The following is a 27851-nucleotide window of genomic DNA, read 5'->3' on the forward strand; positions in this document are numbered from 1 at the left end:
ACTTCTCACCACCTCTCCTGCTACCATGCTAACTGGAGCCACCATCATCTCTCACCAGATGATTGCAACGACCTCCTAAATGGTCTCACCTCTTGTGCTCTGGATCGCTTCAAGTCTGTTCTTGCAGCAGCTGGAGTGATCCTGTTAAAGCAAAAGTCAGATCCATGTTTTCCCCCTGCTCAAAGCCTTCCAAGGCTTCCATCTCACTCAAGAGTTAAAGCCAAAGTCACCAGATGGCCTTAAACCAAAAATCAAACCCATTGCCAGCAAGTCGATTTTGACCTGTAGTGACCCTATCAGAGTAGAACTGCCCCACAGGGTTTCCAAGGAGCAGCTGGTGAATTTGAACTGCCAACCTTTTAGTTAGCAGCCAAGCTCTTAACCACTGCACCACCAGTGTTCCAAAATGGCCCTAGGAGCCTATGAGGGTGGCCCCTCCCTTACCTCTCTGACCTCATCTGCTCTCTCTCCATCTCTTCTTTACCCCAGTTACACTGGTCTTCAAAAGTGGCAGGTACACTCCCACTTCAGAACCTTTGCACTTAACTGTTCCCTTTGCCTAAAACATTATCCACATGGCTCACTACCCGACCTTCTTCAGGTCACTCAAATGCCAGCTTCTCAGTGAGGCCTTCTCTGACCACACCTTACAAACTCTCCATTCATTTCCCTGCTCTATTTTTTCTACAGCACTTACTGCCATCTAACATAATACATATTTTACTTGTTTATTGTCCTTTTGTAAGCTCCTTGAAAGCAGACATTTTACCTGTTTTGTTCACTGATGAATCTCGGTGCCTAGAACAGTGCCTAGCACATTCTAGGAACTCTGTTTTAAAAAAAAAACAAATGTTGCCATTGAGAAGATTCCAACTCACAGCAATCCTATAGATGGAATGAGGGCCCTAAGAAAGAATAAAGGGTTGGGATCCAGAATGGATTGGTCTTAGACAAGAAGAGGGACACCTCTTTCACTCTTACCAGAGCGAAAGTAAGAATGAATACAGATGCAGAAGAACTAGATGGTGGCCGGTATCACTACTGGCCATTCTAATCAGGCCACAAGAGATGAACCCTGATAGAATGGGAGAAGATGTGGAACAGAACCTCAAATTCCTTAAAAAAAAAAAAAAAAAAAAAAAAGACCTACTGGAATGGTTGAGACTGGAGGACTCCCCAAGACTATTGTCCTGAAATACTCTTCAAACCTTGAACCAAAACCCCTGAGGTCACCTTGTAGCTAAATAACAAATTGACTAAAAAAATAATGAATATCACCCGTACTACTTTAAAAAATCACCTATATGAGACCAAATGGTCAGCAATTACTTTAAAACAAAGATAAGAACAGAAGGGTGCAGGGAAACTAGATTAATGGAAAAGGAACACCAGGACAGAAATAATGAGAATGTTCATGCATTGTGAAGAACATAACCAATGTCACTGAACAACTTGTGTAGAAATTGTTGAATGGGAACCAAAACTGCTGTATAAACCTTCCCCGAAAATAAAATAAAATATTATTATTTTTTAAAAAAAGAAAGAAATGAATGCAGATGTTTGCAGGCAGAAATTTAAGGCTTTCTCTCCTGATTGTCTCTATTTTATCTGGGAAATAGAAGACAAAGAAGGACTTGAGGAGAACGGTGATAAATTAGAAACACCCTGTAGTAACAATGCGAGAAAGAGCTAAGGGCATTTGTAAGGATTGATGGTCCAGGTGAAGTCGAAAACCTGGATTGGTCTTCGCACTCATCTACCCGGTTGTGTAGTTTTCTTCACCAGCAGGAGAGGGGGGGGTGTTATACACATGGGATGGGATGGGAGCGGCAAAAATTCAAATTTTTTGGTAGTTTCTTCTTGAGAGACTGGAGAATTCTTTCCACGGATTCAGTGCCTACGTTTACCCACTCAGGAAGTCATCATTGCTCTACTGGAAGTAAAATGATCAAGGAGTGCCTTTAAAAGAAGAGAAAGAGAGGAGCGGCTGAAAAACACGCCCCCCTCTAGCCAGTGGGAAGCGGCGGGAACTTTTAGCCAGCCCAAAAACCTGAAAGTTGATATGACCCGGGGCTCAAATTCTGGGCTTCTCTCGACGGTGATCCCTCCTCGTTCCCAGTAACTTCCAGGTGCCGGGTCTTGTCACTTTCCAGTCCACTTCTTTTCGTGCTCCACCCCCTCCAAACTGGGGTGCTTTCCCTCCACGTGGTTTTTTTGTATATATTGGTTGCCTGGGAGACCCCAGCCTGGCGGGGCTCTACTGACGCCACAATAGGAACAAGCCAATAGCCATGAAGCGTCTCAGTGACGGAAGGCGCGGGGCGTTGCTTTGCCAGCCCGGGCGCAATGAGGCGGCTGCCCGCTGGGTGGCGCCGATTTCCCGGGGAGGTCCTTTCTGGGCCCCGGGTGGAGGTGGGGGAGAGGCGGGCAGGAGCCTAAGCCTGGGAGCCCTCTGCGTCAGCTGCTGCTCACTTTGCCGCGCCAGTACCAGCCGGGACTCACCCGCAGCTCCATGCTTGTTCCCGGCTCGACTCGTCCATCTTCCGACAAGAGGCAGGTACGTGCCACCTTTCGGAGATCAGGGAAGGGGGATGCGGAGGTCAGTGCCGGTTGGAGGCTCTGAAAGTGAGATGTCAACGACAGCGGTGGCAGAAGGGGCACTAGAAATGTAGGGCGAGTGCCCGCGGTGCGGCGGAGCTCCAGCTGTGAGGACCGGTTGTGTGACGGGGGCTGCCAGCTGCCAGCCCTGGGTGCCAGGAAGAGCCATCTGTGTGCTGATCAGGGTGTTCTAAGGAAATGCTGCTTCAGTGGGTCCAGGTCGGTGTGCCCTGTGTGGTATGTGGCCTGGGAGTGACGCCTGGACTCTGACAACACCCTCCCACGTGTGCGTGCTGCTCACTGGCCACCTTCTCGTCAAGCTCCCAGGAGCTGTTTCCGGTCAGTGTGCCAAAGTGGGGGCAAGAGAGTGAGGAGGGGGGACAACTGTTAAACCGAAGAGGAGTTTTTCCCACTAATCCCAAACCAGAAGGAGGCGTCTTTGAATTTCCCACCAGTCCCAAACCAGAATCAGGCACTCGGTGCTCCGAGGCAAGCAATTTATACCTACAGCCCTGGTCCACCCATGCTAGCTCTCCTCAGAGGAGGGAGCATCCCAGCCTCCTAACCTGGCTGCTTTTAGAATGGGGCTGAGTCGGAGACTCTGGAAGGGACTATTCACCTTCGAGGCAAGGCCTGAGGACATCCCCCAAGTTTTAGTTAGACCTGTGAAGCTGAGGACGGAAACTTCGTTTGAGTTCCGGTTGAGGCATCTCCCATTCCTCTGATGCGGTAGCTGCGGGCCAGCCCGGAGTTGGAATGAGGGCTGGCATGAGGGCCGGGACAAGGGCGTCCTCTGGAGTGCATCATCAGGACCTGGGGCTGAGTCAGTAGCCTCTGCTGAGACAGGGTGGAGGCACCTGCCTGAGGTACTCCCAGTCCTCGGGGAGAGCCATCAAGAAACAGGAGGAACACCCAGGGAGCAGACAAGTGCACCAAGTCCGGAGAGGCTAAGAATCCTGCTCCTTTCTCTTGCGACCCTGCCCATCCCAGCTCCGTGGCTTTGGATCTTGAACCCTCCTACAGGTAGAGTGGAACCAGCCCAGAGGGGCGGGCAGGTGTTCTCTTGCCACTCTGTGGGGAGCTGCACTAGCTGTTTTTCTAGGCAAAGAGGGGAGCAGCCCAGATGGGCTTGGTGCTTGTCTCCTTGGTGAGCTGGACGTCCTGGGAATATGGCAAGCCACGTCTGTCCTCCCCAGTTATGGGACACAGATGGGGCGGAGAACCCAGTAAGCAAGGTAAGCACGGGCTTACTTGTGCTTACTTACTAATGTGTGATGTGCAATTTCACATAGGTTTCACCACAGCAGGGTAAGCACAAGCTTACTTATGCTTACTAAATTGTAGTGCACAGTTCAACATGGGTAATGTGAAACTGTGCACTACATATTAGTAAGTGTAAGATAAGCACTGGTTTACTTTGCTTACTGGGTCATCCACCCCTTTCGGGGATTATAAACCTGAAAAGAGGCTTTGATTCTGCAGGAAGGTGCTGTGGGGTTGGGAGACAGATGCCAGCCATAGCTAGAAGCAGAATCTTTGATGTGGTGAAAAATGTGAAATTGTTCACTACAGATGATCTGCTAAGCAAAGTAAGCACCATGCTTACCTCGCCTATTGGATAATCCACCCCTGGCACACAGACCAAAAACCATGGAGCTATTCTCTGGCATTGGAACTCCCCAAAGCATAGCTAGAGGCCCTCTTCTCCCTAGGAAGTTTCACCAGGTACAGTGCTACTACTAATACTACCCCTGATTATAGTAAGTAGTGTATTCAATATAATAATTATTATCATTTATTGAACTCTTACTATATGCCAGGAAATTTATAAATATTAATCCTTACAAATCTGTAAGGCATAGCATTATTATTACTATTATTATTCCTGTTTTACAGATTTAATAACTGAAATTTAGAGAGCATAAGTGACTTCCCTATTGTCACCGAGCCAATAAGGGAAAGAATGGGAATTCAAGCACAGGTCTAGAAGTCCATTGTACTGAAAGATTATTGGACTGAAAACCTGAGAGCAGGTCCCTGTCTTCCTCTCACTAGCTGTGTGCCCTTGGGCAAGTTGCTTTACGTCTCTAGGCCTACTCCATCTCAAAATGTAAGGAGTCAGACTAGCACTAAGGCTTCTTCTTGTTCTCTAATTCTGTGACTGACACCTCCAGAGAATCCTTGTTCTCTATTTTTTTGCCATCCCCACCCCTCTACCTCTTTCCAATTCTCAGTTTCCCCTTGACCCCCCTTCGGTTCCACTTCAAAATGCCCCTTTATAGCTCCTAGTAGGACTTCCTTGCCTGGCACTGGTCTGTCCAGGCAGACCATTGAAGTGGGCATGCAACTGTCCCTTTAATTCTCCCTGGGCTTGGAATGCAAGTGAGTTGCTCTAGCCATCTCTGTGAGGTCAGATAAGATACTATATATATCAGAGTCAGTAACCTGAGCTCCGGATTACCCAGCCCCAAGTCAGACTCCAGCTTCTGGGCTCTCCACTTCATCCCGGCCCTGCTGGGGAAGGAGGAACCCCCAGGTCCCGTCCAGTGCCCCAGGACACAGGTCAGTAGCTGCCCTTTTGACATCTGAGCTTCTTTTGGCATCCAGTGGGCACACATTAGTGAGTTTGGGGGAACATGGGAGAGGCCACCCTGCTGGGCCTGGTGGGTGCTGTGGGCAAGGCTGAAGGCTCGGGAGGCCGAGGACAGAGGAAAGATAAAGCCCTAAAGGGGAGGGAGGGAGACTGGGACCCAGAAAGTGGGTACCCAAAAGTGCCTGGGTGGAGGTGGTTGGAAAAGAGAGTTTAAGGAGACCAGTACTGCCTGGAGGCCCATTTCTTTGCCTTTTCTTGGAAGTGTAGAGATGTCCACCCACTTCTGACCCCAAATTAAGAAGCACCCTATAGATACACAGCCCTGGGCCCACCCACTTCTTCTCTACCAGTCAGGATTCTTGATCTAATCTCCAATCTTCTTGAGCCAGAGAGACAGAGAGGGACCAAAATTCCCTTGGATGACCCCTGCCAAGGCAGGCAAGAGGATTAGGCACTAAGCTGGTGGGTCACTGGGTGCCAGCCCCTGACAGGGAGAGCTACTGGAGACAGGCTGGAGGTTGGCGGGGAGGGGAGGGCAGCTGAGGCTCACAGGGCTAAGAAGAGTAGACAGACTGTTCCAGCCCAAATATCCCCTTCCCCCATCCTCCACTCCACCCACATCCTCCACATCTGCTAGGACATCCCTCATCCACTCCTCCAGGACTTGACACTTGTGCCCAGACTGTGTGGCTGGTGACCTGGGCAAGTGTCTCAGGCAGGCGACCAAGGCAGCTGGGAGTGAGTGTAGGGAAGTGTAGATGGAGTAAAGCAAGGCTCCTCTCAGCCCACCTTGCTCTTTAGGTCGGCATGTCAGCAGTCAGCATTGCCTTATTCTGATGTTGTTAGCAAATGGCTTTGGGAGGCTCTGAGGTCACCACTGTGAAGGTTTCCAGGCACCTGGAGGGACTGGCTGGGACTCTTGACTCAGCTGTCCTGGGCACCTGGTAGGAGGGAACAGACTTAACCCTGTTTAGGCATGTCTCTGAACTTGACATGAGCTTGAAGGTGAGCTAGGGGCTCTCCATCCATGCAGTGGCAAAGCCACAAAAAGCTGGCCTGCCTTCACCCCAGAAAGCCCACAGAGGTGCTGTTTGAGGCAGAATGGAGGGGCCCATGAAGGCTGCTGGGATGTGGGGCACTACCTGCCCTCTGCCCCCAGGGCCAGAAGCACCTAGGATTCCTGAAGAACAAGTCCCTCCTCAGGCTGGTCAGGTTGGGGAGCCCTTCACATGAGCAACAGGAAATGACAGTGGCTGACACAAGAGAGTTGGATGCCCAGGGTAACAATGTTCATTTTAACCCTGACTCACCTGGCATGGGTACCTTAGGGAGTGGGCCAAGCGGCAGGGAGGGTAGGACCTGGGGGGCATGTCCATATCCAGGCCTTGGACCCAGGGCCCTGGGCTGGGGCTAGATGCTGGTACCAGGGGACATGCAGGAGCTTGGCACCACCAATGAAATGGAGGCTTCCTGGACCATCTCCTGGCGATCAGTATTGTTCTGGGGCTCAGGTTACACCTGGCTTCCCTTTCATTCACCTGCAGTGGAAAATCGGAGGGGCTCCTCCTGCAGGAGTCTGTACCCCCTAGTCCACCTAAACACCTGGGGCCCTTAGCAGTCCCCCTTCACCCCAGCAGGTTCCGCAGCCCTGGCCCAGCCTCAGGAGAGGCCAGAGAAGTATAAAGTGGGGGACTGGCAGGCAGGCCTCCTCCCCACGCCGCCTTCAAGGAAAGAGCACAGCTCCCAATCCAGCTGGGCCACTGCTGCCAGCTTGCCATTGGGCAGTCCACAGCACTTCCAGGAACTCTAGTTTCCTCATCTGTAAAAGGGTATAATAATAGAACCTACTGCTTGGGGAAGTTCTGAGGATTAAGTCAGTTACTAGACAATGCTCCAAATGCTTTAATAACTTCAGAAAAACTTCATATGAAAGCTTAATTATTTAAATTTCCTGCCTATTTAGTTTTGTGAATTTTGAAGAATCCGTTTATTTTGAAAACCAGATTTTATTCTAATTTAATTTTAATGTAATATAAATGATTAACCTTCAAATAATGTTGTTTATGGGTTTGAGACATTTATCCTTCTGAAGTAATTAAAGCATAAAAGGCTTTTGGGACACTGTGTATGACGCGCGCTTAGAATAGTGCCAGGGGTCCCTGGGTGGAACAAACAATTAAGTGCTCGACTGCTAACTAAAAGGTTGGTGGTCTGAAACCAGCCAGAGGTGCCTCAGAAGAAAGGCCTGGCAATCTGTTTCCAAAAGGTCATAGCCTTGAAAACCTTATGAAGTGCAGTTCTACTCTGCAACACATGGGGTTGCCCTAAGACGGCAACTGGTTTGGTTTGGTTTTTGTAGAATAGTGCCTGGCACATGGGGAGGGCTCTGTAAGTGCATATTAAGGCTGTTGAGAAGATGAAATGAGAAACTGCTTGTAAAGCACTCAGCACAGTGCCGGGCCCACAGGTGTTCAGTACCTGCTGGCCAGAGTAATGACTGCTTGGCTCAGATGTCCTGGCAGGAAGCTGAGTGTCTCTGCATGTCTCTTGAGAATCTGAGCAAAGCTATGGGGAATCTCTAACAGACAGGGGAAGAGCTGAGGTGCCCTGTGAAGATGGCCCAAGGGAGGAGCTTGGCAGGTGGACTGCCCCCGTAGTCCAAGGTAGTGGGCACCTCGGAGGTACCACCTGGAGCTGCATGCCTGTACTTGCTGGCTCAGAGTAAACAGTGAAAGGAGCCCGGCAGCAGGGGCCCCTCACTGGGCAGGGACGGGGACAGGGATCCCAGCCAATTGGCTTGCCTCCCACTGCCCCATGAAAGGGCCATTCAGTTCAGCTCGTTCCTGTAGCAACAGGGAGACTCACAGCCATGTGAGCGCCCGTCCCGTCCCTGTCTTGCGCAGCGAGGCTCTGAGGCTCCGGCCAGGGCCCCAGCCCGCTTTCCTGCCCATGGTGCATTCTGCAGTCTTCAGGGACGGCCCGTGCCAGGTAATGCTGAGGGGTGCCGACCCAAGCTGTCTTCTCACCTGGAAGGTGCTGAGACTATTCTCAAGAGTGAAACTGGGGGTCGGGAAAGGAGATAGGCATGCTCAAGGCCTCAGCCTCTATAGGGACCCTTTCCCCAGACATGGGAGGTGTGAGTCAGATGTCAGGCCTGTGAGGCCGCTTCCAGAGGGTGTTAATGATGGCATGACTCCCTTCCCTCGGCTGGGGGAAGGGGAGGTCTGTCTGTTCCTGCTGATTGGAGCAGACTGGAGCAGACCGGAGAGTGGGGATTTAGGAGCCCTCCTGGGGTCTAGGGGCCAGAAGTGTGGCTCCACCTCCAGCACCCATCCCTTGTCAGGGCTACTTGCAGGCTGCCCCAGGGCTGTCCACCCCTCTCTGCTAAACCTTGTTTGGCCCCAGCACTTCTGCGTCATCAGCAGGGCCAGGAGAGGTCACCGGCTTGGGGCACTGCCTGCAGAATACCAATTCCCTGTGAGCCTTGTTGTGGGAGAGAGGTAAGAGCAGAGGGAGGAGCCATGAGCACATGCCGTGAGGGGGAGGGGGGGCCGGTATCGGATTGGCTGCCTGGTGTCCCAGAGCCCCCCTCCTAAGACCTGGAGTCTCTTTGACTTTGAATTATTGATGGAGTTCTCCAAAGTGAAATAAAGCACATGGGCCCATACCTCCCCGCCCCTTGTGCCTCTGTCTCCCCTCCTCCCGTAGACTTCACTGTCTCCCTTCTCTGTGCCCCCCAAAAGCTGAATAAATAGGAGGAAAGCTTGTGGCTTCCCTCTAACCTTTCCTCCAGTTACCTTTTCCTGAAAAGGTACAAAAGCTGTGCTGGAGGTGGAAGCACGGTGGTCAGGGGAGCGTTATCTGAAGGGTAGTGGTCCCGGGGCCAGGCAGGAATAGGGAAATGGTAAGCATGGACCATGCGGTCAGAAGACACTGGAGGTTTCTGGCAGGGTCAAGAAGTGCTGTTCTAGGGCTGATATGGAAGTTGTCTCCCACCTCGCACCTATCCCAAGCATTGTGTGGACTGGGTTTCTAAAGCTCTCTGCCAAACATTTGGAGCTTGGCACCAGCTCCTCTCTGCCCTAAGGAGCTGGACTGCCGGCCTAGGGCAGGGTGTGGGCCGCCCAAGTCAGTGTCTGCTGAATGGCTAGATGTCTGCCCACTGCCTGCTGATCATGGGGGCTGCAGGGGAAGGCCTGGCGCCCGGGGCTGAGGTCTGAGGCTGGCCAGCCCTGACATTATTACAGACCTGCCATGGGAGGAGCTGGCGGCCTGGCAGGGGCAAGGGAGTAGATAATAACCATCGTCACTGTAGAGTGCTTTCACATGTTATTATCGAGTGTATTCCTCACAACAGCCCTGTGAGGTAGGAATCATGATGATGATGATTATACTCATTTTACAGGTGAGGAAATTGAGGCTCAGAGAGCTTAAATGAGTAGTGCAGAATCATCCAGCTCGTGGGCCACAGGGCAGAGTCAAAACCAGTACCTGCATACACCGCTCTGGGAGTCCTGGAGATCTTCCCTGATAGCTCAGTGCTTCCAGGAACACCCCCCACCACCACAAGAGCCTCTGATGCCCTTCAAGCAAAGAGGCTGATCCTGCTGGTAATCCTCCCTGTGTTTCTGCTCCCCTCTCCAAAGCACCTTTGCCTTCTAGCTCCTTGGAGACAAAGGCTGCACTTTTAGGGTGATGGAGGGACTCTGGGTCCCCAACTGAGCTTAAATTTGATGGGGATGAGTGAGTCAAGGTAAAGTGGAAAGAGCTCTGGACTGGAAATCTGAGACCTGGATTCCAGGCTCTACAACTGTGTGACCTTGGGCAAATCATCGTCAGTTTTCCCATCTGTACAACAAAGAGGTGAAGATGTGTGATCTCTTAGGGCTCTCTAAGTGCCACATTCATAGATTGTGTTCCTTCACCAGACCCACCCCAGCTGCAAGAATGGGGAGTCAGGGAGAACTGCCTGCAGTGCAAGATGTTGGCCTCTAGGGGGCTCCCTTTGCACAAGTCAAGTACCTCAGCAATTTGGGAATGATGGTTGTGGGGAAACCCATGGGAGGCTGTAGGGTCCTAACCTCCTTTACAGCAGAAGGCTTAGCTCAGTGAAGAGGGTGGTTTCTACCACACAAGCATCCCCCACCACAGAACCAACCATCAGGTGATCCGTGTCCAGAGAAGAACTCTGGGATGGAATCTAGAGGTGGAGTTCAAGCCCCCTCTTTGCAACATGCTGCCTCCCCCACCTCAACCACTTCCCTCATTACTTCCTCTCATGAGCTGCCTTTTCCTCGCGAGGGATCTGACCAAATGATTCTAAGGCCATTCCAGCTCAAACGATCTGTGATTCTAAAAAGATTCCTGCTCTCCCAGGACATAAGTCAGAAGGGAGGACCACAGGAGAGAAGCTGGCCTTAAATCTTGAATTTCTAGCATTTTCAATGCAGGAGGTGAGGGTAGCGGCATCCCCTCAACTCAGGAGAAGCTGGGGAAAGGAACCAGATGGGATTTGGGTTGGAATACCGTGGTGGCTTTGAGGGCTGCAGAGGTAGGACAGTCCTTGCTTGCAAGCTGGGTACTTGAGGGGAATACTTGGAGTGAGCAGGAAGTACTGTGTGGTTTCTAAAAGCCAGGTTCATCTCTCTTGTTCACCTGGGGTGTGAATGCATGGGTGCATGCATACCTGCGTGCATACCTGCACAAATACCTGTGTGCATGTATGTACACACATGCATACTTGAGTTTCTCAGCAGTGTGCCAGCCTCCTGTGGAGATGGATTGTGTGATCCCTTGTTGAGTTCTAAGGTTCTGGACCAGCTGAGGATGGAGAGCAGATACAGAAGGAGTCTGACACCTGGCAGGGCCCTTTGACAACTGCTTTCCTTGTCTTTCAGCCCATGAGGCTCCCAGTCCCCTCTGAGTACCACCCTGAAGGATGTCCCAGCTCTCCTCTACCCTGAAGCGCTACACAGAATCGGCCCGCTACACAGATGTCCCTTATGCCAAATCGGGCTATGGCACCTACACCCCCTCCTCCTATGGGGCCAACCTCACTGCTTCCTTCCTGGAGAAGGAGAAGCTTGGTTTCAAGCCGGGCCCCCCCTCCGGCTTCCTCACCCGACCCCGTACCTATGGCCCCTCCTCCATCCTGGACTATGACCGGGGCCGCCCCCTGCTGAGACCTGACATCAGGGGTAGTCAGCGGACAGAAAGCCAGACCTGGGGCACTGAGTGGACTTCAGGGAGTGAACTCAGCGGGGGCAGTGGATTAACTTATGGAGTGACCAGCAACTCCCTCAGCTACCTGAATGCCCGTGACCAGGGGATAACCCCGACCCAGAAGAAATCGAACAGCCACTTAGACCTGGTCCGGGATTTCTCCAGCCTCCAGACCTCAGATAGCTACCGGATAGACCCAGGGAACTTTGGCCGGAGCCCCATGCTGGCCCACACGCGCAAGGAGCTCTGTGCCCTGCAGGGCCTGTACCAGGCAGCCAGCCGCTCCGAGTACCTGGCCGACTACCTGGAGAACTATGGTCGCAAAGGCAGCGCACCTCAGATGCCCACCCAGCCTCCTCCCTCCCGAGTCCCTGAAGTCCTCAGCCCCACCTACCGACCCAGTGGCCGCTATACTCTGTGGGAGAAGGGCAAGAGCCAGACTCCTGGGTCCAGCCGCTCCAGCTCCCCAGGGCGAGATACCATGGTGAGTTTACCCCTTGGGGACCCAGGTGATGGGCTTGGGAGGGAGCTACTGATGTAGAATAGCCAGGATTGAGGAGAGGGCTCCCAAAGTAACTGATAAGCTGTGGCACAGGTCTGTTTCCCAACCCTCATGGCTGTGCTCCTGCAGCCCTAGAGGAGGCCAGTGAGGAACGTCATCTCAGTAGATCTGGTGATCTTGTTGGGCAGCACCAGGGGAAGGGGATTTCCCATTCTCCTGGGAAACCCTTTCAGGAACTGTGTGCTCAGGCCATCCAGCAATGCTCTCGGGAATGCTGAGCGCCCCTACACACACTGCTATTCTTACCCTTGCCTTTTCCACCCAACATGCCTGGGTCCCCTGTAAGCCCTGCCCTATCCTGGGCTAGATGCTGGGGCCCCCAGACAACCAGGGCTCCCTGTGGCAAGAGGGGCCTCTCTGCACCGGTTCAGGCTTTTGTCCCCAGCCTGGAGACCAGGGTTATCATTTGGACATAAGGCATCAGGGGACAAGGGACTCTCCCCTGACCAACACTGGCAGGTTCAGGACTAGGGTGTTTGGACAGCAGTTCTTATCATGCGTCTTTAGAGAAAATGGTGGAGGAATTTTTATGTAGACAATCCAATACCTCTATATTCTGGCCCTGCCTGGGCTGGAATAAGGGAAGAGTTTCCCCTGGAGCCTGAGCAAGGGCTGGCACAGCCTCACTCACACATTGTCTTCGCTGTAGTTATCAGTGTACCCATTAGGTGCCTAACATAGCATGGAGCTCAGCTGACCTGCTGACTACATGGGATGGAGGGATAGAGGGAGGGAGGGAGGGAGGGATGGTGGGATGGTTGGATGGTTGGATGGTTGGATGGTTGGATGGATGGATGGATGGATGGATGGACAGATGGACAAACAAGCATATGTGCAGGAGGGCTGGGTGTTACGTCGGCCCCATTACTTTATGTACCCTTTCCCTATTCCTAGGGCATTTGCTTTTGGAAACAACAGCCATGCCACAGCAGGAAATGCTGCTTAGGGGACTTGTCCAAACAAATGGAGTAGGGGTTCAGAATCGAGGGGTGGGGCAGCGTCATAGACCTGGAAGCTTGTCATAATTAAAGTCCCGAGAAGACAGCTTTGATAGCATTACTTAAGAAAGTCTTGGCCTTGCTGGGCCACTTGTGAAATGTCATGGGAGATACAAAAGCTGGGGCCTCCCAGAACATTCAGACCCTGACAAGGCAGTTGGCTACATTGGAGGGTTAGTGTAGAAGAGGAGTGGGAGAAGAGATATGTCATGACAGAGCTGGCACGGGAGAGGAAACCGTGTTCTTGGTGGCATGTGTGCTGTGCTTGGGGTAGCAAATGACATGTCTGGTGTTGCTCATCCTGGCGGCAATCGGAAAGTAATCCTCATTGGAAGGGCTTGGGTCCTGGAGGCCCTTTGCTCAGAAGACAAAGGTTCTGGGTGGTAAGCAGTATTACTCAAAGTGGAGTCTACAAATTGCCTGCATCAGAATCACCTGCACAACTTAACAGCGCCCCCCACCCCAACCCTCACCCCCCTTGAATCAGACTCTAGGGATAGAGCCTGGAAATCAGCCCTTTTAACAAGCTCTTTGGGTGATCTTGATACATACCAAGGTTTGAAAACCTCCTCTCTACAGACTAAGCTTCAGACCCATCCTCAGCCTCAATCGTGGGGGGGGGGGCGGTGTGCGTGCGTGTGTGTGTGTGTGTGTGTGTGTGTGTGTGTGTGTGTGTATGGTGGGGGCGTCTCCTCCTTTACTACTGGTCAGACTCCATTAGAATGCTCTCCACCTCCTCTCCACAAGCATATCCCAACCTCTGTAGAGTCTTCCACAGGGGGACACCCTGGCTCCACCTCCACCCCATTCTGGGCCAGGGTGAAGGCAGTTTTGCTGTCTTGAGAGAGCACTGCAGAGGAGTGACAGGTGGCCCTGGGGCAAACTCAGCCTCAGGCAATTAACAACCCTCCCTCCCATCCTGAGGCAACTAACAGCACACTTAAACGGCTAGTAACGCCCCTGCCATTGAACTAGTTTTCAACTGAGCTCAAGTTCAAGGAAATACAGCCGGGAGAGGGCTCTCATGGGTCAATGTTGGGAGATCCTTCTTTAACCTTCCCACCTCTCTCCTTGCCACTCTCACTCTCACTTCCTGGAGCTGGCTGCATCTTGCCAAGGCAAGAACAAGCCTGTTCTGGGACCTGGACCATTATTTTTAAAGCAGGGTCCAGTTTCTTTTCACATCTCCATTTGGGATCTTCCCTTCTTATTCACTCATTTATGGTGCTCAGCTTACTAACAGTGTGACCTCATAAGCTCATTAACCTCTGAACCCGTTTCCTCCTCTGCAATGAGAGCAAGGAGTCCTGGTGGCACAGTGGTTAAAGCACTCACCTGCTAACCAGAAGGTTGCTGGTTCAAACCCACCAGCCATTCTGTGGGAGAGAGATGTGGCAGTCAGCCTTGGAAACCCTATAGGGCAGTTCTATTCTCTCCTATAGTCTCATTATGAGTCAGAATCGACTCGAAGGCAATGGGTTTGGTTTGCTTTTTTTTTATGAGAGAGGTTTAACAGTTCCCCCTTCGCAGATTATCTATCATGAGGAATCAAAAGGCAATGTATGTGAAAATGCCTGGCACACAGTCAGCGCTTGATAAATGTTAGCTCTCCTTGAACCCTTCCAGGTGCCACGGGAGGCAAGAAATGTGTGAGCCAGTGTGTTCACAATCAATTTGGGGAAATAAGGTCTTAAATGGCTGCAAGAAGAGGTCGCCCTGGGTGATGTTAAGTGTCATGGGGTGAGAGAACAGAAAGGTCATCCGAGGCTGGGACGGGCCGCTTGTGACCATTGGAACAGTATGCCTCTTTAACCTCACACATCTATCATCTGAACTGTATTTCCTCATCTATAAAAGGGAGGGATCGTGCCTGCCCTGCCCACTTACTTCACAGGGATGTTGTGAGACTCAAAGCAAATAATAGATGTGGATGAACCCGAAGCCAGTAAAAACTATAGAATAGTTAGTTTCAATTTAAAAGAAAAAAGGAAAGGCTAGACAAGGGGTATTTGGCAGGTCAGATGTGAGAGGTGATGAGAGTGGGGAGGGGCTGCCCTGTGGGAGGAACAGAGGCCAGAAAGTGTGGCGGGGTCTAATGGGGTCTGACTCCTCTGGGGTCCCTCAGGGCAGCCTGGCTCAGAGGGCTCTCAGGGGTAGCTGACTTGAACGGCAGCTGACACTCTTAATAAAGAGAAGTCCAAAGCAGGCTCTGACCAGCAAGTAGAACAGTTCTAACTAGACTCAATTTCCCTCATTAATACTAACAGCCAACATGAACCTGGACTAACACAGACTCAGCTGAGCATGTGTTAAGAACCGGGGGAGGGGGCATGAATTCTAAATACCCTCCCCCATGCTTGCATAAGCACCTAGAAAACACAGGTTGGTCTGTGAGGGGCGCACTCAGCACTAGGATAATGAGGGCCTGCCCTGAGCCTCCACCTCCCGCTTAAAACGCAGACAGATGAGAGAGGAGGGACGTGATGATCCAGAACTGGTGGCAAAAAAGCTGTCACTACCCCCGTGGGGACTCCAAGCCAGCCCAGGTGGCTTGGCCCTACAGAGGGCCAGGAGCACGAGTACCCAACCCCCATCATCTCACTCCCTCCACCCCACCTCTCCTGTTCCCAGTGCCTATGGAAGGACAAGCTGTTCCCACTGAGCCCTGCCAGGGCTGTGCTTTAACCCCTACAATCCTCCTAAGCCTCCTCCGCTCCAGCTGCTCCCTCCCCAGCCCTGGCATCCTGCCTGCTGGCCTCAGCCCTGCCCTGCCGCGCCCTGCCCAGGCCACCTCTCCTTTCCCCAGGAAGAGCCAGGGGTTGGCCCAGGGCCCTCCAGAGCACAGTCACCAGGCTGGGCACCTGCTCCCACCCCTACACAGTCTCTTCCACTCCCTTGCCCCCTGCTCTGCAACCTGTTTCTAGGACCAAAGGGTCTGGGAGCTCAGGGTACCTGGGCCCTATGTGCCACTGGGGCTGCTGACTCATCTCCCCAGGCCTGGAGTTCCAGCTGTTTAGTGAAAGGGAGATTATATAAGCTGAGGTCATGTGACTTTTCTGGGGTGGGACTTTGGACTTGAAAGCTGCCCTGCAGTGAGAGTGGGGAAGTTTGGTACTCCAAAGAACCCGAGCTGAGGACAGCAGAGGTTGCCTAAGAGCTCCTGGGTGAAAAGTGTGACCTTCCTCTATTGTCCTTTACCTTCTCACTCCATTTGCTCAGCCGCATTGAACTGCATCTGTCTTGTTTGTCCAGCCTGGCAGCCTGAGACCCTGGGGCCTGTCCTCATCCAATCTGCCCTCCCCTTACTTAGCCATCCGAGGAGATGGAGCTTCCTGAGGGTTTGAACCTGAGTTGACAGTACGGGAAGGTCACTCAGAGGAGACCTTCAGCCAGAGGGGTCCCGTGGCCCACTAGTACTAGCTGCTGAAAAGGAAAGAGCAGTCGTTGTGGTCTGTGGTTAGAGCCAGCACAACGCTGATGCCTCCATCCCTTAAAGACCGGCCACCTGGCTGGGTGGCCTTGGTGCTGCCTGACCTAGGCTCGGTTTCTCAGTCAGTGCCGAGTTCCATCTTCCCTGGTGCCTCCCCCATCCCCACCCCTCCAGGACGTCTTAATGAATTAATGTCATGCTGAGGCAGGGCTCAGCAAGGCAGAAGTTAATCTAAGCCTGGAACAGTGTTCTCTCCCCGTGGGGGAGCCGCTCCACTGACCATAGGCTTCCGAAATGAACACCATGTTCAGAACTCACAGCCGTGCAAGTGACCCCTTTCTACTCTCTCACCTCAGTGGATGCATAAAACTTGCACCCCTGGGAGAAGGGAAGTGTGTGGGCCTCTGGAATCCAGCTGGTTCAGACCAGACTGCCCTGGGGCTCAAAGGAGTACAGAGCTTTCCACCTCCTGGAGTCCCGGTAACGCATAATGCGGGGGGAGCAGAGCTTCCTAAGGCAGGTACAGCAGACTGACCCTCCCTCCTCAAGGTGCACTTGGGGCTGAAAGCCAGGAATCCACAAGCCCAGCCCCTAACAGGGACTCTGAACCCCTACGCTTTTATCCCAGAGTCCTGCCATCTGTCAATCAGTCCACCAGTCTGTCCATTTGTAGTGGTAGCAGCAGATGCATGCTGGGAGCAGGGCCACTGGCCTTGAAGCATTTGCCTGCACGTGGACAGCGTGGACAAACCCTGGACCAAATTGCCCCCTGAGATCTCAGGAAAGTGGGATGCTCTCAGGCCTGGCCCTCACAGAGCAAACCCTGACTTTAAGTTATTTATACTGCATCTCGTGCCAGGAAGGATTTGAGGCGAAGAAAATCATTTATCCAACAGAGGAGACAGACCAAGCCCAGTCTCTGCTGCAATAATCAGCCCAGCTCAGATTTGCGCTGTGTGTTTGAGGCACAGAGTCATGGAGCCAGAGCCAGATTTGGATCCCAGAAGGCTATAGCCTTGGTACCCATCCTGCTTCCAGAAACAGCAGTGGGGAGAAAGGGGCTCAGAGGGGCTTGGGTAGAGGAGAAATGAGCCACAGTTCTTGGCTGGCCGTGTCCTGCACAGTCAGACCTGCCTGACCAGACTAGACCCTGTGTGAATTGTTTCCCTTTGCCCCTGACTTCTCAAAGAGCTCCTGTGCAGGTGCTTTCCCCATCTGGGCCTCCCTGCTTCCAGCATTCCCCCTAACCTGCATCCCGGGAAGAGGGTGAAAAAGTGCTGGCGGAATGCCAAGATGTCCTGGTGTGGATGTGTTCAGATTACTGGGTCTAAGTCACAGGGAGATGGCCAAATGCTACAGTGAGTGAGTGCCCATCCCCATCCTCCAGCATGCTTACTCAGCATGCAAAACCAGATTCACACCCCATCCTCTGAGGCTCAAGGGACTTCCAGGATCCCAACAGAGCCTGGCCCTCTTTAGAGGAGATCAGCCCCATTTATTAAGCACCCACTGAGGGAATTCACAACCCTGCCCTTGAGGAGGTTTCCGGGTAATGGCACAATCAAGACAAGCCGCACACAATCTAAGAACATTTACAAACATCTCAGAAACACTTATAAAACGAAGATAAACACATTAAGATGAATTAATACAGTGTAAACAGAATGTTAGCAGACTGAGGCAATGCAGTCATGGGGTGTTTAGAGCTGGGTGGGATTAATTAGGGAAGGCTTTGTGGACGAGGTGAGCTTGGAGCAGAATTACAAGGTAGGGAACAGGAAGAGCATTCCAGAATTTCCTGGAATTTTTTTAGTTACTAAAAGCATGGGTCTTGCTATAAGACAGGTGTGGGTTCAAAGCCCCACATTTGTCATTTATTAGCTTTGCAGTCTTGGCAAGTCAGTTGACCTCTCTGGGCTTAAGGATCTTCACCTATAAAATAGAGGTAATAGTACATCATTGTATTACTATGAAAATTAACTGGGATAATACATATAAAAAGCACTTAGCCCGGTGCCGGTATTTAATAAGTGCTCAATTAGTGGCAATTTTGTTTTTTAAGTGAGAAATATAAAGCAGAGGATAAGAGCAGGTTGGCTGGGAGCAGGGATTACTACAGAAAGTGAGGGGGGTGAGACTGGAAGGAGCCTGTGGACAACCTTACAGACAGGGCCACCTGTGACTTTTGGACTGGGCTCAAGAGTCAAGCGCTCTAGTTGTTTCAGGGCAGAAGAGTGATGGGATCAAAATGGCATAAGAGAGCAAATATTGTCATAGTGTAGGGCTAGCTTGGAAAGGGTGTGGCTGGAAAGAGGGAAACCTGGAGAAAAAGGCTGGTACAGTTTGTCCAGCGTCCAGGTTTGGTCCAAGTCTGGGTAAGGGCAGCAACTGTGGAGATGGCCTCTCCTAACACTGGCGCCAAGTAGAATGCCCTGTACCTCCTGCCCACAGCCCCTCCTCCCACAACACATGGGGCAACTGCCCCGCTCCCCTCTCACATCACGAAGCTGCTGTTTTGTGGGTGGCCTAAGGTACAGCCCATACATGTGTCCCAGACTTCTCCCCACGTGACTGTGGTCATGCGTGCAGCGCGCGTGTGCATGTGGGGATGAGCATGCCAAGAGGAACAGAAGGAGCCCACAGATGAGTAACCGCACACACTGCAGCCTCTCCGAGTATTTTTAACTGCTAAAAATACTGGCTAAAAATAGCCAGCAAGCTCCAAACAAGATACTTTCTCTAAGGCAGATTCCTGTGGGCAGATAGGTGAGGGAGGTGGAGCATCAGAAGTAAAGCTCAAAGACCCCCTGGTCCTCAAGCATTGCTGCCCTTAGGGCCAGAGTAGTACACTCACCCTCATATCAGCTGAGCACCTGTTTCCTCACCGCCCTGTTACTTTCTCCCACCTTCCAAAATGTCAAAATTTGAGATTCCATCAGAGATGGAGTCGAGTAATTGGTTAGAAAAGGCCAAAAATGTTCTTTCCTGAGGCCAAAAGAACGATGACCTCTTGTACCTTATAAAATACGAGCATTGGCTCTAGATAAAAGGGAGTTAAGGTACTGGTGCCAGACTAGGACTGGGGGGAGGAGGAAAGCTTAGTTCCAGAGCCATGGAAATGATCTTCTTAACCTGGGCTGGTCAACCCCCTCGGACCTTGTGGATGTTGAGCTTCAAGAGGGTCTTAGGACCCCCTGAACGCTATACAAAAGTTTGCACGTACGTGCATTTTTCCCTGAAGAGAGCACCGACCTTTCATCAGTCCTCAAAAGTTAGGAAATGCGTGCTGCCCTGGAGGACGCTCACCCGGTTGACACTCGTTCTTGGGGATGTGTCCTCTGCGAGCCCTAAAGATAATTTCTCCAGAATCCCAACCCCGACGCTGGTTCCGGCTTCCGGGCTCCGCGCTGCCGTCTACGCTCCCGGGGCCTACAGCTCTTTGAGGAGGGCGGGCCTGGCTGGGGGTCAGCGGGCTGGGGGAATCGCCAGGGTGGGGGGGGCGGGGCAGGCCAGGCAGCCTCATTCGGGTTCGCCCGCCCGTGCCTGGGGGCGTGGCCGGAGGCGTGGTCCCGCCCCTGGCGCTGACGTCGCGCGGCTGGAGCCGCCCGCTGGGCCGCCTGTTGGCCCGAGCACGAGAGCTGGTTGCCGGGGCGGTTGGCGGCGCGCACCGGGGAGGTTGAGGCTGGTGGGTCTCGCGCACCCGGAGGAGCGCGCGCTCGGGCCCCCTGTAGCGGTTACTGCTGGGCGCCGCGGACTGTGTGCTGTGTGGCCTGGCCAGCCTTGGAGTACGGGCTGTGGAACCGCGCGGGGACCCCCCGTGCCCCTTAGCCAACGTTAGGTGTGGGGCCGAGCCCGCTGCCCGCTCCCCAGCATGCGCACCTCGTACACCGTGACCCTGCCCGAGGAGCCCCCCGCCGCCCCCTTTCCCGCCCTCGCCAAGGAGCTGCGGCCGCGCTCCCCTCTCTCCCCTTCCCTGCTGCTTTCCACCTTCGTGGGGCTCCTGCTCAACAAAGCCAAGGTACGCGGGACCCTTTGCCGGGACCCTCACGCCGCCGACCCGGGGACCCGCCTCCTCCCCGGGACGCTTCCCCCACCCGCCCTCCACGCGCCCCTCAGCTCGGGGACGGATTCTTCCCAGCCCCCACCCCTCCCTTTCCCACGGTCTCCCGGCAAGGAATGCCCCCTCCCCAGGTGATCCCACGCTTACTCGCGGCCCCCTCCCCTTGTTGAGGTCCCAGCCTCTGAGTACCTGGAGTACCCTTTCCCCTCCCTCCTTCTCCCCCGCGACCCCGGCACCAGGTGGCTCTTAATTCCTAGTACCTATCAGGACAGGTGCAGGAAAGCGTAACCTTGACTTATTCTCGGTGTGTGAGGGGACGGGCAGCACGCTGGACTCTGCGGGTGTGACTCCTCCAAGGCCAAAACCCCGCGAGAAAGGCTGGTCAGAAAGGGGCTGCCTCCCCTCTCACTGTTCCCAAAGGGCTCTGAGGATTGGTAACAGGGGTCCCTTGACCCTGTGAAGGGCAGAGGAGTTGCAGAGGTGAAACAGGGCAATTCCCTTTTCTTTCCTCCCTTCTCTAGTTCTGCTAAGTGGACAATGGTTCCCTCTAATGAAGTCACCACCCCAGAGTAATGCTGGGGCTACATGCTGGGCACTGCCCCCTTGGGGAAAGGAGAAGGGGCCAGAGCTTGACGGGTCTTATGTAACACGCACCAGTTCCCGTGTTGGCAGTGCGTGCACTGCCCCGTGCCAGAGCCACACCAGGCTCCTTGGCTGCAGCCGGGACTCATGGCTGACCCTCACCGCACAGGTGAAGTAAGCAGGAAAGCCCTTTACTGGAGTCTTGAGTGTGAAGGCACAAACCTCAGTCAGCCTTTCTTATGGCCCCTATGCCCGGATGTTGCCTCCTCATTAGCCCAGAGAGAGGTCTTTGCGAGCCCCCTCCTCCTTGGATGGAAGGTGAATGCCCTGTGTTTACTGATAGAGAGGTGGCATCTACTCTCCAGAACAATTTTGCTACTAAGTCAAAATTAGGTTTGCTGGTGGCTTAATTTTAAGGAGGTTCTTAGTCAAAACCTTCTCAACCCTTTACACATGAGCTTCAGCCTAACAGCTGGAGTCATTTCCTTCTCTCCCAGTGCAAGCCAAGCTGGGCAGGGTCTCGCTCAACTTCTCCAGTTCTATTCTCTCCCTGTCAGCCCTGAGGTAGGATTGTTCCCCCACCCCCACCCCCATAAGAAAGGTCATTCCTGGGACATTTTGTTCCTCTCTGGAATGGAAAGTGCTGACTTTCCCTGGAGCCCCTGATTTCCTATTCATGGCAGAAGAATATCTGGCTGGGCATGAAGCAGTCTTCTTACTCTCCCAACCTCCATTCCCACCCCCTGACTTCTGTTATCCAGCAGCCTTTTACACAGCACTTAAAAATTGGCAAGTGGTTTTGAGTTCAGGAAATTTTAGACAAAGGCACGACCACCACCCTGAACAAAAACTAACAAAGGGTCCTAGCAGTTCCCTAAAGGAGCCTCCACCATCTTCCCACTCCCAGGTCAATAGAAGTGTTAGGCTCTCAAGAATAGTAACCCTGGGTGATGATGACATGTTCTTCTTGACCCTCACTCTGCAAGAGTGTCAGCATCGTGTTAAAACACCACAGGAGTGCCTCAGTAGAACGATGACACCAGTTTCTCCATTCCCCCACCCTAATTAGTGCTATTGTTTCAACTGAGGGTCCACTTTGGTGGACACTGACATAGTCACCAGTAGAAGAATGCTTTGTTTCTCCAGCCTGTTTAGACAAATGTTGTGTGAAGCACAGGGTTAAGAACTAATAAAGCACTGCCAAAAATAGGTTTAAGAGTAGGTATTCTGTTGTGAACAGGCTTTAACATTTAGCTTTGAATGGGTAACATGGAGACATCTGCAGTGTTTTGCTGGACCTTGTGAGGGTCCTTCACCAACCAGGTCTACCTGACAATGGTGATAAGGTCTCTGTCCCAGGGAACTATCTCTGTGGTGGCTCTCTTACTGGAACATTAGGGTTCAGACTGTCAGGTAAGATTCAGGTTTTGTGTTTGGGACCATATATTGCTAGCCCTGGCAGAGAGAGTTCTTCAGTGATGCTTATACCCTACCTGCTGCCAGTAGGCTTTCTCTCAAGCTGCAAGATCTTTTCTGGATATGTTTTCTTCTCCACCTGTTAGTATTAGGCCCGGTAACTCGGAAGGGAAGGGATCCTCTTATGGGGTCAGCAAGGGAATTCTCGAGAAAGCCCTCCCTGAGCCTGCTTCTCCCCGCACCCCACCCTCCCTAGAGCTGACAACCTCATGGGCTCTGAGCTGCTGACAGCCTCATAGGCTGTCAGCTCACACGGCATGAGTAATTTTAGCGGAGTTATTTCAGGCTCCTGTTCTGATCAGGGTTGAGCTGGCCCCACGCATGCCCCAGCCAGTGTTGCTCCAGAGTTGCCTGCTCCCAGGTCCCCTCCCTGAGAGAGGGGGTGGCAGACTTATCTGCAAACTGCTTCTTTAACCCTTTGAGTCCTAAGGTTATCTGACTCCTTGGAGGTATGCTCTGGATTAGCCAAGAGACCTTAACAAAGAGTGTCCAGAGTCTTTGACCTAGCACCTGTTCTCCCTCCAACCCCCTCACCAGCCTCCACAGTAGGGACAAGAGCAAGAGTAGCACCTTCAGCAGGTGGCGCTTACCTCTGCTTGACCACAGTCTGCCATCACATGCGTTCCCAGCCAGTGGCCAGTCAGGATGTGGAAACGAGGGCATCTAGAATGGTTTGTTCTGGTTCGAACCACTGCTGAGAATTTGAGTTTCTAACAAGTTCCCACATGTTGTACATAAGAATCACCTGGGGATCTTGTTAAACTGTAGATTCTGATTCAGTATATCTGGGTTGGAAATGCAAATTCTCAGCAGGGAACTTGTTAGAAATACAAATTCTCAGCAGGAGTTCAAATTGGAACTAACTGGTTTGAAGCCTTGGCTGAAACTTGAGTCAGCCAGGGAGGATTCTCCTAGCCTGTAATCAGCCCTTAGAAGCTGATCTCAGCTGGAAGGAATTCCACCTGTCCCTAGCAGTTTGGAATGCAGGCAGACATGAGTTTTTCTCAGCTGAGAATCTAAACTCAGTTAAAGGAGTTTTGTCCTTTAACTTTTCAAGACCTTGAAGTGCCTGTTATGACAGCTGCTTCTTATGTTGGACATCTAGGGGTCATTTGAGATAGCACCTGGATTTGAGACTTGACATTTCCTGTAGCCAGGAGTCAACTATGTATCCAAATATATGAATTTCTAGTCTCTAGTTCTAATCTTTAGTCTCCACAATGACAGAGAATGAAGAGTAGTATAAAAATGGGAGGAAATCGTATAGTCAGTAAAAGGAAGCAGAACCCTGAGGAGTATTTTTGTTGTGTGTTGAAAATGACAGACGTTCTTCAATCCTCTTTTCTATAGGGTTCATAGACTAAGGTTGTAGAGAGGATAGTACGTGCGGCCTGATGCTCATGGCTCCAAGTGGCAGAAAGTTGCATAAGAGAGCCTAGCACAGGCCCAGCCCCCTTGTCTTCAGTCTTATATACTGTATGTTTTTTGCTTACAGAATTCTAAGAGCGCCCAGGGTCTGGCTGGTCTTCGAAACCTTGGGAACACGGTGAGTTCTTCCCAGCCCACTTCTTTCCTGGGGCCACCCCCAGGAGCTCTAACCAGAGTTCCCTCCTGCTCCAGCTGACTCCCTACCCTCTAGACCAGTTGGTACCTGCCATTCTGTCTGGTATTTCAGAGTTACTGGGCTCTGTCTCATCCCTGCCCCTTAAAGGAAGCGCTGCTAAAGGGGAGTTGCCCTTTTATCTGTCAGCTTAGCTACTTTCCTGGATCCTTCTCCTCAAGGACATCCATCACTTCCCACTTCTGTCCAATTCACCCACACGCTTTTGCACACACACCTGTACAGTAAACAAGCAGTTTTGTCACCTGTGCAGTAGGTGGCTTCTGAAAAGAGGAACTTGAGCCTGGGGGAGGAGTCATTTCTGGGATGGATGAGCGAGCCAGAGAGCTTTTGGTACTAAGTAAACAGGGATGCCAGACAGGGCTCTTGTCTCCCCCACTGATTATCAGGTCATCTTTTGCAGTGCTTCATGAACTCGATTCTGCAGTGCCTGAGCAACACCCGGGAGTTACGCGACTACTGCCTGCAGAGGCTCTACATGCGAGACCTCAGCCATAGCAGCAGTGTACACACAGCCCTCATGGAAGGTGGGGAGCTGTCCGTGAGCGTGGTCCTGTTTCCGCTGGACACTTTTTCCACTCTACTCTTGCTGTTCTGTTGTTGTTAGGTGCCATCGCGTCGATTCCAACTTATAGCGACCCCATGTGACAGAGTAGAACTGCTCCATAGAGTTTTCTTGACGGTAATCTTTACAGAAGCAGATCTCCAGGTCTTTTCTCTCGTGGAGCTGCTGGATGGGTTCAAACTGCCATCCTTTCAGTTAGCAGCCGAGCAGTTAACCATTGCACCACCAGGACGCCTCTTGCTGTACTAGTAGTTGTCTTTTATATGTACCTGTCCTGTTTTTCTGTCTTTGGGTGCTTTTTGTGGGGTTTTTAGTTTCGGAGTTTCTTATAGAGAATCTCTCACCTGTCCTGCACACCCTCACACCCTCCTCTACCCTCTCCTCAAACAGAGTTTGCAAAATTAATCCAGACCATATGGACATCATCCCCCAACGATGTGGTGAGCCCATCTGAGTTCAAGACCCAGATCCAGAGATACGCACCGCGCTTCGTTGGCTATAAGTAAGGGCCTTGCAGACATGTCCTCCCCAGGGTGGGTGGCAGCAGCAGTAGGCTCTTGGAACAAGAGACGTTGCTCACTCTCTCTTCTTTGGGCTCAGTCAGCAGGACGCTCAGGAGTTCCTTCGCTTTCTTCTGGACGGGCTCCACAATGAGGTGAACCGAGTAACAGTGAGGCCTAAGTCCATCCCTGAGAACCTCGATCATCTTCCGTAAGTAAGAGTGATGTGGGGAAGTAAAACTGTTGTGAAATTGAGTTTCTTACCTACCTCTTTGGGGATAATGGGAGCCCTGGAGGAGCAGTGGTTAAGAGCTCATCTGCTAACTAAAAGGTCAGCAGTTTGAATCCACCAGCTGCTCCTTGGAAACCCTGTGAGGCAGTTCTGCTCTGTCCTGTAGGGTCACTATGAGTCAGAGTCAACTCAACAGCATTGGGTTTGGTTTTTTGTTTGTTTTGAGGATAATGATTTGGGGAGAATCAGGCCTACTTTTGAATGTTAAGGATCTAGATTGACAGACCTTTAAAGTTGTTATGGTTTGTTCTCTGACCCAATTGTCTTCCTCTCTGTGGTTCCTAGTGATGATGAGAAAGGGAGACAGATGTGGAGGAAATACCTAGAACGGGAAGACAGTCGGATTGGGGGTAAGTGCATGGATGGGGGATGTCGGGAATGCCTACTTTCACTGTTACCTGCCTTTGCCTGAGAAGAGCATGAAAAGCCCTAAGAGTCATTCTCCAGGGCACACTGTTTTTGCCCACTGCCCAACAACAGGGAAAGAAGACACCATGCAGAAGACCATGTGTGCGCCTCCCTGTTTAAGCATTTCATGTCCGTCTCTTCCCCAGATCTCTTTGTTGGACAGCTAAAGAGCTCCCTGACGTGTACTGATTGTAATTACTGTTCAACAGTCTTTGATCCCTTCTGGGACCTCTCACTGCCCATTGCTAAGGTATGTACCCCTGTTGCCCCACTTTTGAAACTCACACTCCTAGCCTTTCATGTCTCTGACCTTTACTTTTTTTGGCTCCCAGCGAGGTTACCCTGAGGTGACATTAATGGACTGCATGAGGCTCTTCACCAAAGAGGATGTGCTTGATGGAGATGAAAAGCCAGTAAGTCGCCCTTCCATCCGTAGTAGGGCCCCTCTGGGGAAGGTGCTGATACTGCAGATCCAGCCCAGGAGTTGCTGCGTTCGGGCCCTGTTGACGTATCCCACAGGTCCTTTCTAGCTCTGTTTGTCTTGTCTTTCAGACATGTTGTCGCTGCCGAGCCAGAAAACGATGTATAAAGAAGTTCTCCATCCAGAGGTTCCCAAAGATCTTGGTGCTCCGTATCCTTATGATTCATCAGCGCAGTAATCTGGACCTTGGAGGTTGACTGATGACAAGGGGCCCGACGGTGAGGGTGAACAGAGTAGGGAAAAATGAAACCCGATAGATTTTTCTCTTATTGTTTGCTTCCTCAGAAGTGCAGTTGCCCGTTTGGGATTCTCACCTCATTTAGCTTGCCTCTGTGCTTGCTGCCCTGTTTGTCCTTGACTCACAACAATACCAGATCTGAAGCGGTTCTCAGAATCCAGGATACGAACCAGCAAGCTCACAACATTTGTGAATTTCCCACTAAGAGACCTGGATTTGAGAGAATTTGCCTCTGAAAACACCAGTGAGTATTTTTTCAGCAGGAAGGAGAGACGGCAGGAGAAAAAGGAGCCAGGGACGTGTGTCTCAGATACAGGTGGGAGGCAGAGAAGTAGAGGGAAGCTGTGAAAGAGTGAGTTAAGGAAAGATTTGGAGTCAGGCAGGAGGGAAGGGATGTAAGGGCAACGAATGCCTCAGAGGCTTAAAACCTTGTATTTCCTCCTCAGACCATGCTGTTTACAACCTGTATGCTGTGTCCAATCACTCCGGAACCACCATGGGTGGCCATTATACAGCCTACTGCCGGAGTCCAGTGACAGGCGAATGGCACACTTTCAATGACTCCAGGTGAGAGAGAAGTATTGGGCAGGCCACCTGGCTGTCAGACACCTGTACCTTGCCTAGCTCTCTGGCTTCTACCTTGACTAGACAGAAAAGGTCAGACCCAAAAAGCTATGTCACATGTATGAGTCTCCTGCCCATTTGACGAATCTCTAAAAGATAACCAGAGAGTGTGGCTTTGGGTGTACAGTAGAGAGGTTAAAGCCCACTTGGCTGTGCCCCCAATGACCTCCTCTCACCAGGGCTCTGACTGTACCCTGCTCTCTCCACAGCGTCACGCCTATGTTCTCCAGCCAAGTGCGCACCAGCGACGCCTACTTGCTCTTCTACGAACTGGCCAGTCCACCCTCCCGTATGTAGCAGCAAGGAGCTACATCCCTTTCACCCTCCCCCGTGGTCGCCCCACACCCCAAGTTTTTTAAAAAGATCAAAAAAAAAAAAAAAAAAAAAAACAAATGAGAGAAATAAACTAAGATAAAGCTGCCGAGCAGGAGTTGATACGGCCTGGTCAGGGTTGGAGCAAGGAGCCAGGTGCTCCTGAGCCATGGCCTGGTGGGGAAGATCAACAGGACGGACGCGGAGACCAGAGTCAGCACTGCGCTCCCTCGGCTTCTCTTATTGTCACTGTTTAAGCTTGTGGTTTTTCCTGTGTGTAATAAACAAC

The 27851-nt window shown here is 52.0% G+C and overlaps 1 protein-coding gene across 3 annotated transcripts; it reads left to right on the forward strand.

Annotated features, from left to right (window-relative positions):
• The first annotated feature begins 2374 nt into the window (after positions 1-2374).
• USP2 (ubiquitin specific peptidase 2) lies at positions 2375-27851 on the forward strand. Of its 3 annotated transcripts, XM_004385620.1 has the most exons (13): positions 2375-2557; positions 11089-11897; positions 24017-24067; positions 24546-24669; positions 25098-25209; positions 25308-25418; positions 25785-25849; positions 26054-26157; positions 26240-26320; positions 26460-26538; positions 26763-26870; positions 27073-27193; positions 27460-27612. In XM_004385620.1, exons 2-13 carry the CDS (start codon positions 11130-11132, stop codon positions 27545-27547), a joined length of 1812 nt encoding a protein of 603 aa, XP_004385677.1. In that variant the 5' UTR covers positions 2375-2557; positions 11089-11129; the 3' UTR covers positions 27548-27612. The 3 variants fall into 3 exon arrangements, with proteins under 3 accessions (XP_004385677.1, XP_004385678.1, XP_004385679.1); XM_004385621.1 differs by lacking the exons at positions 2375-2557; positions 11089-11897 and adding an exon at positions 20049-20421 and having other exon boundaries at positions 27460-27851; XM_004385622.1 differs by lacking the exons at positions 2375-2557; positions 11089-11897 and adding an exon at positions 20510-20529 and having other exon boundaries at positions 24013-24067; positions 27460-27547.

Source organism: Trichechus manatus, unplaced genomic scaffold (genome assembly GCF_000243295.1).
Source record: "Trichechus manatus latirostris isolate Lorelei unplaced genomic scaffold, TriManLat1.0 scaffold00143, whole genome shotgun sequence".
In the NCBI taxonomy this organism is placed as follows: Eukaryota; Metazoa; Chordata; class Mammalia; order Sirenia; family Trichechidae; genus Trichechus; species Trichechus manatus.